We start from the raw sequence: 23,036 nt of genomic DNA on the forward strand, positions 1-23,036 counted from the left end.
GTCACTTTAAAAAAAAACATAAATTACCCTTTTTTACTGTTTTTTTTTAAATTCATGTAAAAGATGGAAAAAAAATTCCGAAAAGTTGCAGCAGCTTGTTATAGGAGATTTATTGCAGTTTTCGAAACTGCTCTTCAATTCTCTGTACGACCATTTGTCGCCGAGATATCGATGATTGAAAACAAAAGTATCCTTTTCCATTAAAAATCCCATATTTCAATGAATAATGGTCGTATCGAAGTTTTAAAAAAGGGAAATTAAAGCTGAATAAACAAGCTATCTGGTCCATGTAATGGCTTAGATGGAAAAAAAATTTCCAAGTCATTAGAATTGCATGGTAACCGTAGCTCCTAAAAATGTTCGACCGAAAGATCTAAAAACTAGAATCTCAGAGCTTCAAAATGCTTTTTTTTAATTCTCGATACAACCATTTTTCACTTAAATATAGTCTGTCAAAAATCACGGAAAAATTTCCGAAATTCTTTTGACCCTTTAATTGTTTGGATTAGTGTATATAACTGAATTGTTGAAAGTTTGAAACTGCTATTATTTTTTCATAATAAACAGTTTACTTGAGAATGAAAAATAATTATTGTGCAAGTTCTAAGTAAGGTAAGGGTTGATTTGTAGCAATTCAAAAGATAATACTACATTAGTATCTACAACATTGTTGATTTACAATAAGTAAACGATTAATTTACTCAAAAAACGTTTGCTGCAACAAATTGATCACTTTTATTTTAGGTTTTTTTCATAGAAAAGTGTTTTACGAAGATTCCCATATTTTGTATTTGTAAGTACATATAACTAGATTTTAGATTGCAGATATTTAAAATTTCAAAAGATACCTATGTTAACTTATTTAACATAACATAAATACACACTATCGTCTCTACTCGAATTTCGATAAATTGTCAAATACCCCATAGGCTTAGTGTAGCAATAATAGTCTTTAAGTTTTTTGAAAATATTTTTATTTAATTTCTAGAACACAATATAATGATAGCTTATAATTTGGTACAATTAACTACCAGTAGGGGTGTCAACCTATTTTTCAAAACATGATGTGTATGCCTATGACTTTTGTTTGAAATTATATTTTTTTCCTTTTTTAAAACAACACATTTATGAAAAGAAAAACTTCACTCAATTTTTCCTATACTTGTATTGAATATCTTTCATTCCATTAAAAGCATTAATATTTTTAAATAATTTCTTCCAACCATGAATGAGTTGACATATTGAAGATGGACATTCTTAAGAAAAAGCCTAACTTTAACTGTATGTTACTGATTCTTTTTTATGATATATCGTAAAAGTTAGTTATTAAAATACTTGCGTGGTACAACTAGGTATCTGTACTAATAATTGAATACTGTAACTAAGTCAAGTTATTCTAGCAACATTTAGCCATACACCTCCTCGTACTCCTAAGATAAAAGCTCTCGTATCCAGTCTCATGGGGTTCGCAGTTTTTTCGTTCAATGTCACCATGAAGTTCTGAATAATCTTAAGAATCCCTACTTTGCTCTGCATCAGGCCAAATCTTAAACCTGAAAAATATGATTATAAAATTAATAAAACATTTTAAGAAATTTGTGTAAATAAAATATATTTTGAATAAAGGGGAATAAGTCATTGTCAGTTCGACTATTTTATTATTCAACCAAGACATTTTTAATAATAACAAATATTTTTCTTTGTCCAAAATACTGCGATTTAATAAATTGATATATACTTAAATAATTCTCAATTTTTAGGAAGCTTTGACTTTTCTGAACAGATTCTAATAGCTATTCTTTTCCAAATTAAAATCCAATAGTTCCCCTCAATACTTTTATTAACAGTTTGTTAAACAAGTAGTTTCGGCGTCTATATTATATACCACATCTTCAGGTAAGTTTTTAAAGGTTTCAAGTCGTAAAGAGAGATTACATGACTGTTAATGCTTTTATAAAACTGTTAGTCTAGTAGGTTTATGTGTAAATTCATATAAACTTCCTTTACAATTTTCAAACCAGCGGGATATCCCTATTATTCCCTGCTTGAAGCACATATATTTTATGGGAGTACTTTTCATAGTAACATATAAACGTTAGTCTACAGATTACGTAAATCCTCTGGCAATTGATTAAACTGAAAGAAATGCGAACTGAAATATATTTTAATATATTTTTTCTCGCAATTCAGTTTTCTCTTATTAAATAAAGGATGTTACCTATACATATCCTAGGACCTTCTCCGAATGGCAGATAAGTGAATGCTGGCCTATTTTCTTTATTTTCCGGGCTAAATCTTTCAGGATCGAAAGTATCCGGATCAGGATAATATTCTGGGTCATTTTGAATTCCATATATGGGTATGTGAACTTTTGTGCCGGCCTTTATGACAACATTCGTTCCTGGTATTGTAAAATTTTCATTACAGACTCTAATTGTTCCTGGAACTGGAGGATGTTTTCTCAAGGTTTCTAAAAAAGAAATAAATAAGTGTTATTCAAGAGGAATACAAAGACCAACGGATTGCTATTGCTATCAACTTGTATCAGATCAAATCAGGGCTGGTATGGCATGTTAAGGTGTTTTGGAAAGGTTAGGAAGTCAAAACGTTGTTACTCTATCTTACATATGTACCACGGTGTGAGGACCATCGGGCAAAGAATATGCTGATTAATTAGCCACAGTAGACTCATTTTCAACCCTCTCGCGACATTGCTAGCTGCATCATCAAGACGCTCTTGACAAAATAAGTGAACGATGCGTTCCAAAAATAATGGTAAGAATCACCTGGAAAGAGCTAGCCAAGAAATTTTTGAAGGAATCATCGAAGCAGACCCTCTGAACAAAATTCGAGGTATATGAAAACAATAGGGTTGATGACAGAACATTGCAGGCTCAAGGATCATTTGAGTAATATTGGTCTGAAAGTAATTTTCATTTAATGCTTGAACTCGCCACCCAAATCTGTTGATATCTGTCTGGTACTGGTAAATGGGTCTTCATCTACAGATTCCAAAATTTTGTCTTCCAAATGAACTGTACGAACAGATGTTTCGTTTGCTCGACGTTCTGGTAGCGACAAACATGCAGTTTCACGAGCTGAACGCTTGGAAAAGTATTCCTTGTTGGACAACGTCGATTTGGAAAACTCTGTAAAGATATTTTCAGCTGAAATCTACATGAAAGTTAAAGTTAGATGAGGAACTCTAAGATTTTGAAGGGTCACAATACCTGGTGATAATCTCAGTGGAAAAGGATGGTTTATGTACTACATATTTACATACGTAATTTACAATTAATTATTATCATAGGTTTATTACCTCGTTCCTCGTTCATACATTTTCCATGTCTTAAATCAAATTTTTTGAAGAACTCTTTAGGGTACGAATGTGTATTTCATTTTTAACATTCTAACCTTTTTTTTTCAAGGTTATTAAAATAATTATGGACAGAGAAGAATTTTATAAAAGTATTTGGAGTAAACGAAGTGTTTTAATAATTAGCACGTATCTCTGGATTTGGTATTTTGGTTAAAACGAATGACAAATAGAGCGACACCTTTTTGTTCTCACTTTATTTTAAAGATTTTACGTTACCTCAAATAGATTCAAAATTTTTTCTAAAAATCCTATTAGATGAAATTAAGTAATTTTCTTGGTAACAATAATTCTCAATGTAGTACATACAATGATGTTGAGGTTAGATATTTTTTGCATATTTACGTCAAAGGCCTTTTTTTGACTACATTTCACACGATTTTAGAAAAATACGGAAACGAATAATAAAATATACATTTTCGTTTATTTCCTATTCTTTGAGACGTTAAAAGCTTACCATTCAGCACTTTGTCTAGATAAGTCATTTCAGATACAGCTTCATACGTTATATTGCCGTTGTGTTTTTTCAGCACCGAACAGATTTCTTCCCTCAATTTATCTTGAATGTTCTGATTTAGAGCTAATTCATACAATGCAAATGTCATTGTGGTCGCCGACGTTTCAAAGCCTGCCAAATAGAATACCAAACATTGTGCGGTGAGTTCGTTCATAGTCAACAGTGAGTCTTTTTCTTCATTTTCTTTAACAACATCTTCATCTGACATACTTCCTTTATTCTTCATCTGGATCAATAAGGACATGACATCCTTCCTGACTATATTATTACTTTCTCTATAAGTTACTATGTCCTTGATGACTTTCATGAAAAACGACTCAGTTGCACTGCTGGTCTGTTTAAAACCGATTTTAATCAAAACTTGTCTCGGAACGAGCATGACAATTAGTTGCTTTATTCTACCTAGGATGCCGCTATTGAAGATGTTTTGACCAAACTTTAAAAATTCGTTGTTCGGGTTTTTGAGGCTGTTACAGTCCATCCCAAAGGCGCAGGATACGATGACGTCATTTGTAAAGCGTGATGTAATGTCCTTAATATTCACGGCGTCCTGAATAATGGCGTGGTCGTTCAGCACTCCTTCTAGATCCTCGGTGCAAGCCAGAAATGTGTGGAACATCATCTTCATTTTGCCTGAAATGGAAATGCAATTAAATATTACTTTGAAACTGTCAGTTCTTTTTCAGGCAGGTTCAGACCAAGGGTTTTCAACCTTTTCCTGAAGCATGCTACTATCGAAATTAAAACTATTGTAACTTGCCTTATTTTAATATGACAATAAATTGAATGCATTGTTTATTAGGACTAACATATCTATTCTGTAACAATTCCTTTAAAATTTAAATATTTTTAAAACTCTAAGGGTTGCTAATAGTATTTTCTTATTCTTCAATTGATTTTAGTTAAAATTCAGTTAGATTTCTTTAAAATTGTTCTTTAAAAGTAAGTTTTTAAAGAAATGTTAAAAATTGACTGTAAATTTGAGAAACTAACTGAAAATAGCGAAAAGTAACAACTACCTATTTTTCGTTTTAGAGCTCTACTGAAATTATAGCAGAGAGTAATTAGATTCAAGAATGATCCTTTTAGTTTGGTAGGTTATAGGTTATTTAAAAGTATTTTTCTCTTCAATAAAGATAAATAATTTTTATGGTGACTACATGGTGAAATGAAAGAATATACCTCTAAGCCGCTTATATATCTTCCTAACTGTAGTAGATAGACATCGGCACAACCAAAATGTAATGGTTCTATTAGTTTTTCATTTTTAATTTTCGTATGCTATGAGCAAAGAACAATTGTTATCTTTTATGTATAAATAATTTTACTCAAGTTTTTAGCCGATATTAAAATATTTATCTGACCACGGAGGGTTATTTGTGGTATTTCATAGCTTCTCCTTTTTGGGTGTTTACCAATTTCTAAATTATAAATTTAAAAGAAAAGATGCAACTATGTTCTGTAAGATATATTGTAAAAAATGCTTACCTATTGAGGCTTTGAAATAGTTTTAAATTATTTAGATATAATTATTTAATTAAGTAATTTTAGGTTTCATTAGCGTGGAAATATGTATACATTTTTACTCTTACTGAATGCAGATAAATTTTACTTCGCTCTACCCCGTTCGTCTGGAGGCCAGTGTTAACAAATCTAACAAAAACCCCATATTTTATATCAATCAGTAGACGTAGTAACGATTAAATTATTAGAAATGCAGTAATTTGATATGAATAATCTTATCTTAACTATGCACTTATTAATTTTACGAGTATCATTAATTTATATTCATTGGGTTAAAGGTTAAACAGAACACGTGTTTTGGAGCGCGAAATCAATTAATTTAAAAAACGTTGTTATTATTTATCATGTCATTTTTGAAATATATGGCGCGATAATAACATACATTAAATATTTACAAGTACAGAAACAGTTCCTATTATTTTCTAAAACTACTTTTTTTAGCAATTACACAGAACTACACATTGAAAGATTTTGAAGATTTTCAAGTGCTTTCCTTCCTATGCAATACTTTGCACTGATACCGAATTTGATAATGAAATTGCTCCGTTACGTCAGGATTTTGAGATTTGAATAATAAAACCGCAAAAAAGCCAATTTGACATGTTTTTGATATTATGTAACACTTTCTTACATTTTTTGTTTACTTCATACTATGTACGTTAACTCTCTTCTGTCCTCATCTACTATGGATTGTCTCGATAAAATGTTTTTTCAAAGATATGATTAAAGTTTATTTGACTTCAGTATGTAATCAACTAACTTCAGTTAATTGTTAATTTACAAGCAAAACTTTCTAATTGACGCATTCATTTCAGGTCTGAAAGTCTCATTCATATTAACTAAAAAAGTGTTCGTTTAACATGAACAACTAACATTGTCGAACTTAGAATAAAGGAAGGAAGAAAGAGAATTACTTTAAGTTAATGTATTGAGTATCGAATGAAAAAATATGTGTGTGACAACCTCAAAAACATGTCAAAATCAGACCCGGATCGCTGGTACCGCCACCATTGCTTTCAATTTGATATTCCAGTATCATATCTACTGAAGTAGAACTTATCAGAAATACAAAGGTGGTCGAAAATGCAGAAAACGATATCGCTCACTTGAAAACAAATTAAGTTATTAAACTGCTGATTTGGCAGTCAAATTTGATCTGAATATCGGGATCGAAAATGTATCCGTATCTCTGGTAATTTCTAAGATATCTTAGATACGAAAATGAGATAGACATCGCACATGTACAATCGTGATCCAAAATCGAAGAAATAGATACTTTCTTCTTTCAGTTTTCTTTTTTTTTTCGATAAAAAAATTTACTTCCGAAGCCAAAATATTAAGTAATACAAGTTTCTCTGCTAATTAGTAACAACATGATTTGGCAAATTTTATTTTCTAATTATTCATTAGAATCAACTATGGTTGATGATGGTTGCTTCCTATAGAAAATAGTTTGTAGTCGATTGTAGTGAACGAATTTTCGTTTGTAGTAGCAAGCAAAAAAAAGTTAGAGCTATTTTCAAAATTTGCAATATATTGCCATGAGTAAATTTAAAAAGCGCTTCCAATTTCCAGTTTATTTGTGTATAATAACTTCTATACGTCAAATTATGTTTTTAAAATTGTTTGTAGTTGCACATATTTCGTTTGTAGTTCAGCGAAAACTGATGAAAAGTCACTACATTCCAAACTCTGGCTCCAAAATCGTTTGTAGTTGTTTGTAGTGGCGTTTATCTCGTTTGTAGTTATATGAAAACTGAGGAAAAGTTACTAAACTCCAAGTTCTGGCTTAAAATCGTTTTTAGTTGTTTGTAGTACCGTTTATTTCGTTTGTAGTTCTTCGAAAACTGACGAAAAGTTACTAAATTCCAAGTTCTGGGTTTAAAATCGTTTGCAGTTGCTTGTAGTGGCGTTTAATTTGGAGTTTAGTAAGCTTTCGTCAGTTTTCGAAGAACTACAAACGAAATAAACGCTATTACATACAACTACAAACGATTTTAAAGCCAGAGCTTGGAGTTTAGTGACTTTTTGTCAGTTTTCAAAGAACTACAAACGAAATAAACGCTACTACAAACAACTACAAACGATTTTAAACCAGAGTTTGGAGTTTAGTGACTTCCTCAGTTTTCATAGAACTACAAACGAAATAAACGCCACTACAAACAACTACAAACGATTTTGGAGCTAGAGTTTGGAATGTAGTGACTTTTCATCAGTTTTCGCTGAACTACAAACGAAATATGTGCAACTACAAAAAAATTTAAAAACATAATTTGACGTATAGAAGTTATTATACACAAATAAACTTGAAATTGGAAGCGCTTTTTAAATTTACTCATGACAATATATTGCAAATTTTGAAAATAGCTCTAACTTTATTTCCTCGCTACTACAAACGAAAATTCGTTTACTACAATCAACTACAAACGATTTTCTATAGTAAACCATCAGATTTAAGTGCGGCCAAATTGGGGGGATGGGTTTTTTTATAGGCCATATAACTTTTTTCTTGAGCTACTACAACCGAAAATATTGTTACTACAAACAACTACAAACGAAAATCGATAAAAATTTAAAAAATTTTTGAATTTTGAAAACTCGGGTGCTAGGTGTTTATCAGAACAAATTTAATATTGTTATGAGATCACCTTTTAATAATTTTAATTTAATTTGTAGTAATTGTTATGTTAATTTTTGACCGCCGTTTGGTATATGTAGACGTATCCTTCATTTTACAGATGATATGTAGTTATTCTTGAATGACGAATTTTTTCTTGTTATTGGGCGTGCTTACCTGTTGCAAATAAAGAACTGTCTACAGACATGTCTATCTATAATCTATATAACTATGTTATCATTACTCTTAATTTGTATCTATTTTGTAGTAAGTAAATTAAATATTTGACATTTTGAAAATAAAAATCCTCCACAGTGATAACTTCTGACCAGAATAGCACATGCAAAACGATAATGTAAATCGTAACTTTAATATCTACACTAATTTTAAATTTTGATTTACGATATGTAAGGATTTGTTCGTATATAGGGTGTAAGAAGTTTGACTGCCATTATTTCAGCATGAGATAGAGTAATCATAAATGAACAAAAAAGTTGTATATTACAGGGGCGTAAGATTAACAGTTTTCAGAATACAGCGAGTATTAATATTGGTGAGTTTTATCACAACGTGACAACAGCGCTTAACCTAATGTTACACAGCTGATGCACATCACGTGTGCACGCTGCAGACTTGTCCTATGGAATAACAAATATGTAAACAACTATTATTATGAAACATATATTAAATTTTAAGACAATTGTTTTCCAGTTTTTAAATAAATAAAATAAAATGTATCGACTTTGTAGTGTGAAGATAGTGTTCTGCTTAAATTTTTTTCTCGGAAATGGTTGAGTTTAGGACCCATGTCATGTAAGGTTTTTTTGTTTATTTTAATGTGTTCTATCGTCTGTTAAAATTAAGGCAGTCAATCTTCCAACACCCTGTATATCAACTTATCTTATTAACATTTGTTTTTTTTTTTTGGTGACAGTTATCTTAATAATTAGTACTAATGTGTTTACCCGATGTAAAAGTTGGTGTTAGTTTGGTTCTCATCCTCCTCCACTTCTGCCCCTCCAAGTTGAAAAGGTGTCCAGTCAACGGGTCGTTCTCCTCGTTAACGAACACCCCGTGGTTCATGAAGTGTTTGAAATCGCTCTGAAGGATGCACTTTATTATTCCAGGGTCTATGGGCATGTACAGCGGGGTAAAAAGAGCGAAAGCACCTCCATGTTTCACGCCTCTTGACTTTAATTCGTCGTAGATTTCCTTAAATTGTTCACCGAAGCTGATTTCTCTTTTGATCATTTTTCTGACGTTGCCGTAATACAATTCGGGTTCTATGTAAGGAACGCCTTTTCGTTGCCAATATTTATATCGCCATTTTACGAAAAGGTAGATCCCCACGAAAAAGGCGGCTAAAAGGGTTGCTATGTCGATGATGTCCATTTTACCTAATAAAAATAATATTTTAGATATGTTCTAAAAGTGTGAGCATGTTTTTAGACATTGCTGAAATAAAAAAAAATAGTTGTTAAACCACACTGAAAGAAATACTGCTGAAACAGTTACTATAAATTTGTGCTTACAATTTTGTAATAGAATAAGCTACAAATATAGTAAACCACTTAAGTAATTATTGTGGTAAATGCAGATTGTAGTAATTGGGTTGTAAATTTTAATATAAGTATTTTATTTTTAACTATATTTTGTATTAAATGACATATTGTAAAATATAAAATGCTGCTATAGTGCTTGTTGTGGTTCTATAATAAATTATTTAATTAATATGTCTATCTAAGCCACATAATTTTTCACATAAAAAACAACTCTCTCTGAATTGAATTTAAAAATAAGTGTGTGTACTTGACAACTAAAATAAATAAAAAATAGAAACTTCACATTGCTCATAATTTCATTTTCATTATAAGAAAATAGAAGATACAGTCCATTCCCAGTCTCTTATGGTGATCAGTTAAGCTGCATCATAAGATTTGGTCCTTCGAGCCGGATTTAAAGGAAAATTACAGCCCTATGTCCCTACTCATTCATTTCTTTTATGAAAAAAAAGTTCGGTACAATTTTAGGGTGAGTCATCCCCAATGAACACCTTGTAGTGCTTCAATTAATTTTAAATCATAGTCAAAGAAGACCAGTAATAAACCTAAATCATTTACCAAATTTGGTTCTTCTGCGGTAAAGTGTTGCGGAGATATAATTTTTTTTCGAAATTTAGGGCACCACTTTGTATATAGGTAAGTTTGGTTAAATTATTACAATATTTTGGACACCCCTACATGCATCTGCCCTGTGTGGGTTCTTATGCGGGACACCCTGTATATCCATTTTTATATTGTAACGAATATCTTTAACATTTTCGTGTTGACAGTGTATTGTTTGTTTTAATATTAATATGAATGTACCAATGTTTTTTGTTTAATAGAAATGTATTATTAATACTGTTAATAATAAATATACAGGGTAGGAAAGTACCGATGGTCTATCTGAAGTTATGTGAGAGCGATAAAGTAAGCCATAGAAATCCATGCGATAGAGAAGGATGGCTATAATGAAGGCGTCTCATAGTCCCTTCCACAAATAAGATCCACTTCTTATTCAGATTATAACTTCAGATAGACCATTGGTACTTTCCTACCCTGTATGTATATGAACTGCATCAAATTCGTTTATTTTGGTAAGGTACCTAATAATCTCCCTTCCCCTCCAGATATATTTTAGTAAAATTTAAAAACAGAATAGTATTCTTAGCAAGTTGAAATACTAATTAAAGCAATAATTCTGTAAAAAATTACAGTATATGTACAGTGTATCAATAGTTACAAAACAGTGCATTAGAAATTATTATCAATGTGTATTTTTACATAATTTATTAACAATTTTTACTATATTAATAGACATATTTATAAAACATTGTGTCAATAAACGCACAAAACTTTTAGTAAATGGTACAAGAATGTATATAGTACTTAGCAACATTTTTATTGTAGTAAAATAGTGTTTTTGAAAATTATTACTACAAAATTGTAAACATAATAACATGTGAAATATTACTACAAATTAATTGTATTTGGAGCTACAATCACAACAAATTGTAGTACATATATCTACAATTGTAGAAGCCGTTACATTTCTTTTTTTATTCGGTGCATTTTATTTGCACTTACATTTTCTTTTAATTGCCTGATCCAATAGTTGACCTTGTGTTTCATCATTATCAACTAAAGATAAGGTAATACAAATAAATACAACATTTACAAGCCTAGATTAATTAATCAATTATACGCATCGTTAATGCATGCAATAAATATAAAAACGAATTGAAAATTGACATAACCAGTAGTACTTACCGAATATTAATTTTCATTAACTTCAGTGCTATTTTTGTTTGAATATAACCTGTTTAATTCCGTTTTACACTATCATTACGCGAAACTAAAACGGTTGAACCTACATGTCACACTTGCCAGTAGAATGATATTTACATTAATAATTCTTAAAGCATTATACTCATGCATTATCTGTGTATGTATGACAATGAACGTTCTCACTATCTGGTTGAATGTAAATAAGTTACTATCAAATTAAATTTATTGCAATAAAACTGATACTGAGATATGTCTGCTTATATAAAATGTACTCGAAGAAATAAAACATTTCAAATATTTTATACGCTAAAAATTATGTATATTCTGACGAAATCTAATATTTTATTTTTATAATTCAGTTTATTCCAAAATTGATTGAGAAATTTATTTGATTTGTAGTTCAACAATGGACTGGAATATGATATTAACTTCATCAAATACACTTTTGATAATACATTTTGTAATCATATATATTTACATTTATAAAGCGTTATTTAATCTACCTATTTTATGTTTAAATTAAATTACTCGAATGCAATTTTCATTTTGTAAAAAGTGTTTTAATAAAATCATTACATTAAATCCATTTGTATGTGCTCTTACTTTTCTATGCCTCAATATTCATTTCATAAATATGAAATATTAAATATAATATGGAAGTTAAATATAATTAATAATTATTAAGAAATTCGAAAATAAGTTACATTTTTTTTGTTACAGGTAACTATTGCCATTAAAGGATATATATGCAACATTTCAAAGTTAATGGGTAAGTATTAATAAAACTTCACTAACATAGATGCTCCAAGCATTGAATAGTTACATAAACTTACCATCAAATCGTAGATGTGTCTAATCTCTGGAAAAGTTAATTTATTTAACTTTTCCAATAACTTATGATTAGAGTTCGGGGTTTTCGTCGGCCAGTCATAGGCGTGTTCGTCGTAAACAAATAAATAAACAGGTTGGTATAAATAAAAATAAATAAATTTGCCTAAATATGCTGATAAAATTACACAGCCACAAAAAAAAAGTTGTCTGGACTTTTCACGAGACATATGATATCCGTAGTATTTTTGCCTCCTGATCACGAATCCGGTGTCAGAATTGAGCTATCACATCACAGGAATTTTCTAACTTCAAAAAACAGGTAAAAAATAGCAAAAATTTACGAAAAAGTGCTAGGAAAAATACAAAAATTTTTTTCTACATTCAAATGTTCATTTATATGGTTAAGACCCCGCCGAACGTGAATCTGCGGTCAGAATAGATGGGTTCTTTTCTAACCTCAAAAAAACGGGTCAATTAAAGTCAGATATCACGAATTTTCAAAAAATAACAGATTCACGCGAAATTTGGGATACGGGGATTTCGGGGTCGCTGATTACAGATCCGAGGTCAATTGTGCAAAATTCAAGATGGCGAATCCAAGATGGCCGACCAAATTTTCAAAATATTACAGATTCGGTATACAGGGGTTTTCGGGGTCGCTGATTACGAATTCGAGGTCAGAATTGCGAAATTCATTTTGCAATATTTTTGTTTTCTATATAACCTGAACACCCAATCATGTTTAACCTTCTTTCTTTCGGGTATATCTTGTTCTTTTTCCTGTGAAAGATCTATTCACGGGTTTTCTGCCTAATCTCAGGTACTAAAGTATATAGGTAATTGATTAAATTTTGTAAAAACGAATTTTGCAAATCTGATTTCGAATAAACTGGACTTTTAGATGAAATAGATATTCTTATAAAATATTTCGACTTCTTTAATATTCATTTAAGTATATCCAAGTAATTAACTGCTTCCATTGGGTAGGTACTAATAAATAGAATAAACAGTGAATGGGAGAAAACGGAAAGAAAATATTACATGTTTTTAATGGGCAATAAAAGAGTCCTTGAATAAAAAACATCCATACAAGATATTTGTCTTTTATTTTTGGATCACAATATCAGAACTGTACATATGTACATGTTCAATTGTCAAACAAATATACACTTGAATTATCAAAAAAAAAAACACCAAATTTATAGGAAAATTCCTTCACAGCATATAATAGTCGTTGAGGAAATTTAAATGTCACAACGTTGCCTTATAAAAACTACAATCACGTTGATATTTTCTTCAGATCAATCCATATATCTCCAGTTTTTCTCAACATTAATTCATGTGGGACGAATTTAAATGATGGTGTGGTCTTCTCACTCAACGATACCCTGTATCTTTTCAGCATACTTATAAGTCCCGCCTTGGTTTGCAACAACCCAAAACGTTTGCCTGCAAAAGAACAATTATATTCATTTTCAATTATACTGTTTTGCAAAGCAATAGTTTTTCGAAATAACTAAAACGTTTTGTTACATTTAAACGATATGTATAAATATCGCTCTCTGGCGTAGTAATTATTAAAACAATTGCATTTACAAAAATTGAAAAAGTGCCTCCACGTTTCAATCAATGTACTGATGTTTTTGCGACATTCCCTACCATTCAATTGTCTACTTTTATGCTCAACTTTTTTTACTTTTTTTCGTATGTCGACCAACAACAGGAGAAAAGGAGAGGCAATATTCAGATGACCACCCTGTACACATATATATATATATATATATATATAACTATTTGAGAAAAAAAACATATTTGTTGAGATAACAATTCCAAGAAAAAAATAAGCCAATAAAGTTTTATTATCGGAACTACTGTGATAATTTACAGTGGCAGGAGCTTGCCTTGAAATTTTCCGCCAATGTCTTTCTACCTCGGGTGTCGAATGCGGTTAATCCCAAAAAAGTGCCGCAGGGGTCTTCTTGGAATTCTATCAACAAATACCGAACGGTCTGTAGCAAATGCTATTGCGTTTGACCGTTGGAAAACTCTAGTGCACTAGGAACAAAGCTTATATAACTAAAAAAAAACACTAAATGATTTTCTTACCGACACATATCCTAGGTCCTTCTCCAAACGGTATGTGTGCCACGAAAGGCCTGTTGGATTTGTTTTCCACCGAAAACCGTTCAGGATCAAATTGGTCAGGGTTCGGATAATATTCAGGGTCACGTTGAATGCCCATGTTGGATACTAGAACTAGAGTATTCTTTTCGATGGTGAAGTCGGTACCGGGTACTTTGTAATCGTTTAAGGCTACGCGAGGTAAAATTGGGAATACTGGATATAACCTCAAAGTTTCTGAAATGAAAAAAATAAATTAATAGAAACATGCTTCAATGTGGATCGGAAAGATATTAGAGGAAATTGGTATTAATTTTGAACTTGAAAAACGAAAATGTACGCATTTACACACATATGTACGTAATAGATTTTATGAAAATTATGTTTGTTAAACTTACCATCTATGACTTTGTCCAAATACTTCATATCCATGACGGCATCGTAAGTAATCTTGTTGTCGTACTTAGCCAAAACTTCGTTAATTTCATCTCTTAGCTTTTCTTGGCATTCAGGGTTCTTCGAAAGCTCATACAACGCAAAAGTTTGCGTGCTGGAAGAAGTCTCGAAACCGGCAGAGAAGAAGATGACAGCTTGTGCGGCGAATTCCTCGAAGTTCAAGGGATCCATAGGTTTCTTTCCAGTGAAATCGTGCTCGTCTTCACGTTTCTCAGTTAGTCTCACGAGAACATCAGCTATATCTCCTCTGTTGAGTTGTTTTCCCTTTCTGTAATTCAAAACCTCCCTAAACATGTCCTGGAAGTAGGTTTCGAATTCTTTCGGCATCAACCTGAAATTGAATTTCTTCAAAATATAACGGGGTATAGTGAACACTAGGGTGTTGGTGTAAACGTTCCATTGGTCGTCAAAGAAATGTCTTCCCCGTTTAAGTAGCTCCTCATTTTCGCGTTTCATGGTTTTAGTATCGAGACCAAAAGCACAAGATGAAATTACATCGGTGGTAAATCGACTAAGTTCGTTCTTGATATCTAAGGATTTTCCACTAACAGCATGTGGTTCCAAGTTTTCAATCAGTTGCTTGGTCATTTTCTCCATTATCACAAACATCTTCCTCATTTTTGCTGATGTAAATGCCGCAGGATATTTCGCTCTAAGCGACCTCCATTTTGCGTTTTCCATGTTCATGATGTGTCCCGACATGGGTTCGCTTTCGCTTATGTGGAAACCGTGATTGGGAAAGTTCTCGAAGTCGCTTATCAGCACGCGTTTGATAATTTCTGGATCAACCGGTACGTAGATGGGCTTCCAGAAGAAGTAAAAGCCGCCGTGTTTAAGACCTTTCTCTTTAAAGTGCAAATACGACTTGGCAAACATCATACCCATGCTGGTTTTCTTTATGAAGAGGCTGAATGTGTTTCCGAATGGTATCATCGGTTCAACATATTCGAGACCCCTTTTCTTCCAATAGCTGTATGCATCCTTGTAGAACCAAAGTATGTAAACGCATATCGAAAGTAAGATTGCCAGTAAGCTGTACGTGGTAGCGGATAGATTTGGGATGTCCAGGATCATTTTGCTTGGTCTGTAAATGAATAAACAAACTAATATTGGTTTTCGAATTGAAGGTTTTTGATATCATAGATGTACTTCTTTAGGAGTAAATAAATAACGTACTAAATTTTATTCTTAAAATAATAGCTACTTTCTTCGAGGTAAGGAACTTTATTGAATATAGATCGAATAGTTTCCACCAAGTGTTTAAAAACGAATATCTCTAATGCGTTAATTTAAATTTCTACACTACGCATCTAGGGTAATTATAAATCTGGCTCACAATATAATTTTAAGCAGAAAGGATGAATTAAGATAACGATTCCTTTTCGAATATAAATTTCAAATTGTACAAAAAAATAACAGTAAGTCATGCAAACAAAATAATTTAATCAACGTAAGGATTATACAAACAAAAATCCTACATTTTACGTTAAAGTTTATATTCGAATAGTTCACTGGATACAGAAGAGACCTTTTTAGTAGTGACATACGCCAAATAATAGGAAACCCCATGGTGCACATTGTTATGAAAAATTTCTCAATATTTTTACTAGATCGATTATGTACTTTGGACAAAAGTGCCAAAAAAATTTATTCTTTGTTATGACCTTAAATATAGCTATATTCTAGCAATATTAGAGATATTTAAGAAGTTTCAAACCCCAAGTGACAAACTAAAAGAATTATAGAATTTACCTATATATTTAAATTTATAGAATAATATTGTATGCGAAGCGAAGTACTTACCCTCGCAACAGGATATCATTCAAGAAAAGTTTGGTTAAGAGCACGTCTATAATAAACCATTTGAAGAAAAAAAACACTCGATAAACACAGTGATACAGCACAACACCAAGAAAAACAATACAAATACTTAATAGAACTAGAAAATGCCAAGATTAAACAAAAGAAGAGAAAATACACGAATGATGACACTATCACAAAAAAAAGAATTTTGGAAATCGGCCAACACCATCCTAAATACGGAGTTCCGACTTTAAGTGAATGAGCTATTAACTATTAGGTCCCTGTTTTTACTTTGTTATAATAATACTATTATTGAAATAAATTAGAAAAATTTCTTCTAAAAAAACCTTATAAAATGAAGTGAAACAATGTTCTTCGATCCCAGAAATCAATGTATGCAAAAAATATCTAACCCCACAGACAATATTCCAAACTGTTGATATTTTGGATAATTATTTATTACTCCCTATTTACTAGATATTGTTAGTGTAATTCAACGCGAGTTGGCGCATGTAACCCATATATTATAGTTGTTTTCCGCAATATCAACAGTTATGAATCTTGTCGATAAAAAGAATAGAAAAAACATCAACTAATATTTCTATTAACAGCGAAATCATTGAATAGAATTGTACATACCAGTTTAATGGACGACGGTATTTACTTAATCAATTCTGCATTTGAAGTGAGTATTTTATTTCGAAAAAGTGTATTTATACTGTTTGCAAACATTTTTTTTGAAGGGTTTGATAAGTGTACATATAGTATACATCTAATACGTAGTGTTTGTTAAAAAGTTGAACTTTTCGCGACCTTACGTTAGATGACCTGCGATGTATCCAGGTTGCACATAACTAATTTTTATTGGTGCGATAAAGATTGGAAATTTTGTAATGCCAGAGGGTCATATTAACATAATTTTGAGTTATCTCTGTATCACATCAAATAATAAAAATCAAAATATTCAAATAATAAATATTAGATTAGTTTTAGTAAAATAATATAATTTTCAAAGAGTAAACCTATTGAGAAATGTAGAATTAAATTTAGAAACACTTAAAAATTATAATTTGTTCGTATAGGTATTAGGTAAAGATTACATCAAAGATTACATTAAAAGATTACATCAAACAGTGTTTTGTTTGTTTTTGTTGACAGTATGTTTTTAGAAAAGGAGAGTTTTTGAATCGCCAATATATTAACTGTGAAAGATGAATTTCAGGTATTTTAGGTTGATTAAATTTTAACTGTTTCTTACAGTGTATAGACCAAGTTATCTCTTGATTATACGAGATATGTGAATGGGATTTTGTGGTACTGCATTCAACATACATTGACTTTTGAGTTGAACAAAATTGTAGAAAAATTTTATTGTAGCTACAAATTTAGTGAAAGTGGCGTCATTTTAATAATCCTAAATATTTATGTGCCTTGTCTAGATTTTTGGCGCCGAATAACATTGACTTCATTTGACAAGTATTTTTTGAATTTGTTGGAATTAGCTTAATATCTTAAAAAATGAGTAAAAACTGATAATGGAGTAAAGAAATTTAAATCTGTTTTTGCCAAGAACCATGCATTTTGCCGACATGCAGGTATTTGCTTTTTACAAAAAATAAAATGGCGATTCGAAATGAACTCGCGCTTTTACAAAATCTTTACCAACAAAGCTGTGGAAAAAAATGTTGAAGGTGTTTTCAGCTAACTTTATGATTTAGGTAAAAAATAGGCTTCGATTCATATTAGGCTTCCCCAAAAACTCTTTCTCCTAAATTTGAGTTTTGTATTCATCGTAATATAAGGTTTTTTTATTGGATCACAGAAAAGTAGTGGTCAAATGTTGCATAAATACAGGGTTTTTCTAAAATAGGGTTCCAAACTTCTGCTGCGTTTATAACTCATTAAAATAAGCCAAAAAGTTCCTATTAACATGTGCCCTAAAACGCACCCTTAGGAGTTATATGCCCTTAAAAGGGCTCAAACAAAACCGGTTTTTTTCTGTTATTGACAAAACGGTCGCAAATAAATAGAAAAAAATGTATGGGTCTTACATAACTTTTTACGTTAAATAACATGGGCTACTCCGTTTTTCGACATGCAAATCATATGCGTCCCATTTAGGTTGCTGAAGGGGGTTTTCGGTCCGTAATTTTTTTTATTTCAATTTTTTTACAATTTTCTCTACAGATTTATAAAATCTTAACAATTTTACGTAAAAAATATTATCTTTGTCCAAATCGATATTTCCAATGGTTTTCGAGTAAAATAAGTTAGAAAATTATTCAGCTCTTTAAGTTATTAGGCCAAAAATTACAAAAATCTGTTTACCATGGCAAATAAAATACTGACGTTGCCACAACGCTTAACAATTTAAGTTATTGATAAACTGTCAATTGAGCTTTGCAGTGTTTAATTTATTTATTAAATGATCGGATCCTTCATAACTGCAATTTATTTGAAAAAAAAACAGTATATAACTTCCTAAGGGTGCGTTTTAGGGTGTTAATAGGAACTTTTTGGCTTATTTTAATGAGTTATAAACGCAGCAGAAGTTTGGAACCCTATTTTAGAAACACCCTGTATAATCCAGTTTAATTTGGTTTCTGTCACGATTACTGATTTATTCAAAGTGATGTGTTAAATACAATTAAATCACCTTATCTAATGTAGTAATTAAGTATAATTTTTGATACACATTTTCGTCACTAACTGGCGATACGCTTGATAGGCTCTGTCATAAAATATTTTGATATATTCATGACGTGGGTTATAGAATATTTTCATAATAATGTTGATTAAGAGTTTGTTTGATGTGTAGTTTAATATATTTTAAAAAGTCAGAAGATTTTGATAGTTTAACTGAGAATTATACTTAGCAGGACGTAATCCTGCGTTATCAGAATTAACGAAGTTAATAAATTCTTAAAACTATTAATTCAAAACTTACATCTAGTTCTGTGAATGTGGCTAGCTCCGATGACTTTCTTAACTTTTTTGCTTCCCCTTTCTCACCCTTCGCTGAATACTAGTACTCTTATTTCGGATAGCTATACTAACAAGTCTTATGGTGAATCAGGTAATAAGTTTGTATTTGTATAAGTTTGATATTACTGTGGATAAAATTGACAAAATCATTGGAAACATAGATCTTCTGTTAGGGGCTGTGATGGTATTGATTTAAAAATGATATCTCTTGTAACTCCATATTTAAGCAATCATATCACTTTTCTTATAAACAAATGCCTCACGGCTGGAGTTTTCCTTCTGCGTGGAAAGATGCTAACATTATACCTGTCGCGAAAATTAATAACCCCACAAATATCTCAAACTTTCGTCTCATTAGTACCTATCCTTCCTACCTTATCAAAAATCTTGGAAAAATTAGTTTCTGAACAAGTGAGCAACTATTGTAATAAAGCAAATATACTGCTTGATACTCAGTCTGGATTTCGAGCTCAATATACTTAGTACTTGTACTGCTCTGCTTAAAGTTACAGATGATCTTATAAGTGATATCGATAAAAACAAATGTGCCTGTCTTATTCTTCTTGATTTTAGTAAAGCATTCGACACATTGGATCATACAACTTTCTGCATTAAGTTAAAATATTTCGGTTTTAGTGACATAGCTGTCGCTTTTTTTTAAAGTTATCTGTTGGACAGACGCCAGAGGGTTACTTTGAACGCTGACGTATCCAGATTTAATTTTATCTCTGCCGGAGTTACCTAGGGTAGTGTTCTGGGTCCCTTTCTCTTTTCTATTTACACTGCTGATTTTTGTAGTTATCTCCGTTATTGTCAGTCCCATCAGCATGCAGATGACACTCAATTATATTTTTCTTTTTATCCTTCTGACATCTCTTCAACCTGATTAGTACTGATCTAAACTCAATCTCTGAGGTATTCTATTTTAAATGAATCCAAAACTCAGATGTTAATTTTTGGAAATAAAAGGAACGTCATTGTAGATAACCCAGATTTTACTATTATTTTGAATGGACATACTATTGTTCCAACTGATAACTGCAAAAATCTTGGATTGTGGGTAGACAATTCTCTTAGATTTGCCAAGCATGTCAACTATCTTACTCAGACTTTCTTAGTACTGAAATTAAATTAAAAATCTGTGATTCGCTGATATTATCCACCATTGAATACTGCATGGCCGTGTGTTGGCCTGCTTTGGTCCTCAGGGATAAGGAGTGTCTTTAAAAAATTCAAAATGTGTCAGGTTTAGTTATGGTCTTCGTAGGCTTGATCATATTTCTTCTAGTTTTAAAAATTCGAAGTAGTTTAGCCTCAGTGCTAGATTTCGGATCCAGTTGTCCTGTTTGCCTTTTAAGTTATTATTATATCATAAACCTGAATATTTCACCCCAAAGCTCATTACAAATTTTGATGTGCATCAGTTGTCCACGCGTAACCGTTGTTAACTTATGTGTGCCAAAGCATAGGATTGCTCTGTTTCACCGGTCATTTTCTTACAATGCTATAAAATGCATTCTTTGCCTAGTTATGTCAGGTCCCGCAAGTCTATTCACAGTTTTAAAAAAGTCTTAAAATCTTTATTAATTAGTTATTGTATTAATAGGTTGTATTATTTTTATTATTACTGGATTGATTTTTGTCGTAATATGAGTGTGCATTTGGTTGTGTTATGTGTTTAAGTAATTGCTTTTGTTTCTCTTTTATGTTTGCTACTTTATTTGCTATAGCGTATGTTTGTAATGCTTCCTTATTTTCCTGGATAATATAATACTTCTTTGTATAAAAAATAATTTTTGTGATATAAATAAATTCATTATTATTATTATTAATAATATTATTAAAATACAGTTTTGTAATCATAAAAAAATTGATTCTAACATAACCGAAATGGAATATTCTGTAACTAACCCCGTATTATTTAGTATTTAAATTGGCTATAAGCAGACGCATTTGCTCTATTTTTCATATCATTGTTCCAGAAGATAGTTCCAAATCAAGTATTTGCATCTAAATTGCTGTCTCAGACATTTTATGCTTTTACTTATTTTTAAAGTAACGTTTATAATTGTATGAATAAATTCTTAATATGTAAATACATATATTTTTTATATAGATAGTATATTTCACTAAAGTATAGGATTTTTACATATGTAGGCACAAGATATAAGATGTAGGTTTGAACTAATTTTAGTGATGTATCCCCTTATTGTCTTAAACATTTATTTGTGGCATTATTGTGGCAAAAGAAATATTAAATTTCTTTAGAAATTAACAATGGGTTATTTATTTAAATTATTTTAAGGTGTTTTCTGTTTCATCGAAGCAAAGAACCCAAGTTACTTACCTTTATTTTCACAATACAAAGTATTAGTGATTCATTTAAATTACATAATCGATTTTGATCAAATATTTTATTTTGATCGTTTAAAAATATAATTTTTTTGCATGTTGCTGTGACGCGCCGTTTCTTGAAATAATTGGTAGCTCATTCGTTATTATTTATTACTGAATATATTCGTTTAACTCACAATAAATTTAACAAAAGGTACAGCTATTTTTAGAGTAACATTTTCCTATCTGATATAGAACATATTTTTCGTTACTCTTTAACCCTGTATATCGAAAACGAAGTGCAAGCTGTTGCATCGCACGTGATATAGAACGTTTTTTTTGTCTGATATCTCCAGAAAATTAATGAATAAGTAGAATTATTTACTAGCAGCTAAAATTTGATATTAATAAAATTGTTGTTGTTTTTATTTAGATGTTTACATTAATTATCGTCAAAGCTTATTAGTCTAAGAAATATATATATATATATAATTTGGACGCGACTTTTTGTTTCGGGCAAGCTGAATTTATCACTATAAATGCTAAATATTATGTACAATAACATATTAGTTTCCACAGTCATAAAAATGAGATTGTTTACAGGCTGGTTAATTGTATAATTTTTACGTAAATTCACGGTTTTCGCTTATAACTTTTTTCCGTTCATTACCACGAGAAAACGGTAATGTACTTTTTTTCGTCTTCAAAAGACCTACAAAACTAGCCCTCGAGCGTAAAAAAATATTGATTAGACGAAAAGTTATAAACAGAAGAAGTTTATTTATGACTTTTGAATTAAACATTTATAAACTGCGTTATTATTACCAGAACGTTTTGGCATCGCATCCTCTCATTCCTTATCACTGTCTAATAACTCACACGAAATCTGGAATCGGTCAGTTGAATAGTTTACAAATTATGGCTTTATAAACAAATTAACTAATTATTAGTCTGAACGATCCCGAGGATCTTCCACAATCGCACTGACTTTTTTCATGGTAGATTTCATAATAATACATTGCAGTCTATCAATTTTTTTTAATTTCAAATTTGCAACCTGGATTTTTTTTTTTTTTTTTAGCCTTAGTTGCGAAATGAAATATACAACGCACGAGCGTGACATAGTTATATATTATTACATAT

At 30.9% G+C, this 23,036-nt stretch overlaps 3 protein-coding genes across 5 annotated transcripts in view; 1 reads left to right on the forward strand and 2 right to left on the reverse strand.

Moving 5' to 3' along the window:
• The window catches only part of LOC108911280 (uncharacterized protein CG43867), a 375,733-nt gene that overhangs the window by 228,295 nt on the left and 124,402 nt on the right, over window positions 1-23,036 (forward strand). The window lies entirely within an intron of this gene.
• Window positions 958-11,571, reverse strand: LOC108911283 (probable cytochrome P450 6a20). The gene is made up of 5 exons (XM_018716184.2): window positions 11,346-11,571; window positions 9,000-9,431; window positions 3,834-4,526; window positions 2,219-2,470; window positions 958-1,553 (listed from the first exon to the last, which is right to left on the reverse strand). The coding sequence occupies exons 2-5, from the start codon at window positions 9,424-9,426 to the stop codon at window positions 1,387-1,389; spliced, it is 1,539 nt and encodes a 512-aa protein (XP_018571700.1). The 5' UTR covers window positions 9,427-9,431; window positions 11,346-11,571; the 3' UTR covers window positions 958-1,386.
• LOC108911281 (cytochrome P450 6a2) lies at window positions 13,282-17,279 on the reverse strand. The gene is made up of 4 exons (XM_018716182.1): window positions 17,214-17,279; window positions 14,714-15,855; window positions 14,301-14,552; window positions 13,282-13,643 (listed from the first exon to the last, which is right to left on the reverse strand). Exons 2-4 carry the CDS (start codon window positions 15,843-15,845, stop codon window positions 13,474-13,476), a joined length of 1,554 nt encoding a protein of 517 aa, XP_018571698.1. The 5' UTR covers window positions 15,846-15,855; window positions 17,214-17,279; the 3' UTR covers window positions 13,282-13,473.

The sequence above is a fragment of the Anoplophora glabripennis genome, unplaced genomic scaffold (assembly GCF_000390285.2).
Source record: "Anoplophora glabripennis isolate ALB-LARVAE unplaced genomic scaffold, Agla_2.0 scaffold304, whole genome shotgun sequence".
Classification (NCBI taxonomy): Eukaryota; Metazoa; Arthropoda; class Insecta; order Coleoptera; family Cerambycidae; genus Anoplophora; species Anoplophora glabripennis.

Bases quoted from the DNA above. Each gene is read 5' to 3' on its own strand.
- LOC108911283 (XM_018716184.2), bottom strand. From the start codon at position 9,426: ATGGACATCATCGACATAGCAACCCTTTTAGCCGCCTTTTTCGTGGGG. The intron at 4,527-8,999 runs GTAAACACATTA...TTTCCATTTCAG, and splicing joins AACACCAACTTTTACATCGG to GCAAAATGAAGATGATGTTC. The intron at 1,554-2,218 runs GTAACATCCTTT...CATATTTTTCAG, and splicing joins AGGTCCTAGGATATGTATAG to GTTTAAGATTTGGCCTGATG.
- LOC108911281 (XM_018716182.1), bottom strand. From the start codon at position 15,845: ATGATCCTGGACATCCCAAATCTATCCGCTACCACGTACAGCTTACTG. The intron at 14,553-14,713 runs GTAAGTTTAACA...TTTTCATTTCAG, and splicing joins TTTGGACAAAGTCATAGATG to AAACTTTGAGGTTATATCCA. The intron at 13,644-14,300 runs GTAAGAAAATCA...GTTCTTTTGCAG, and splicing joins AGGACCTAGGATATGTGTCG to GCAAACGTTTTGGGTTGTTG.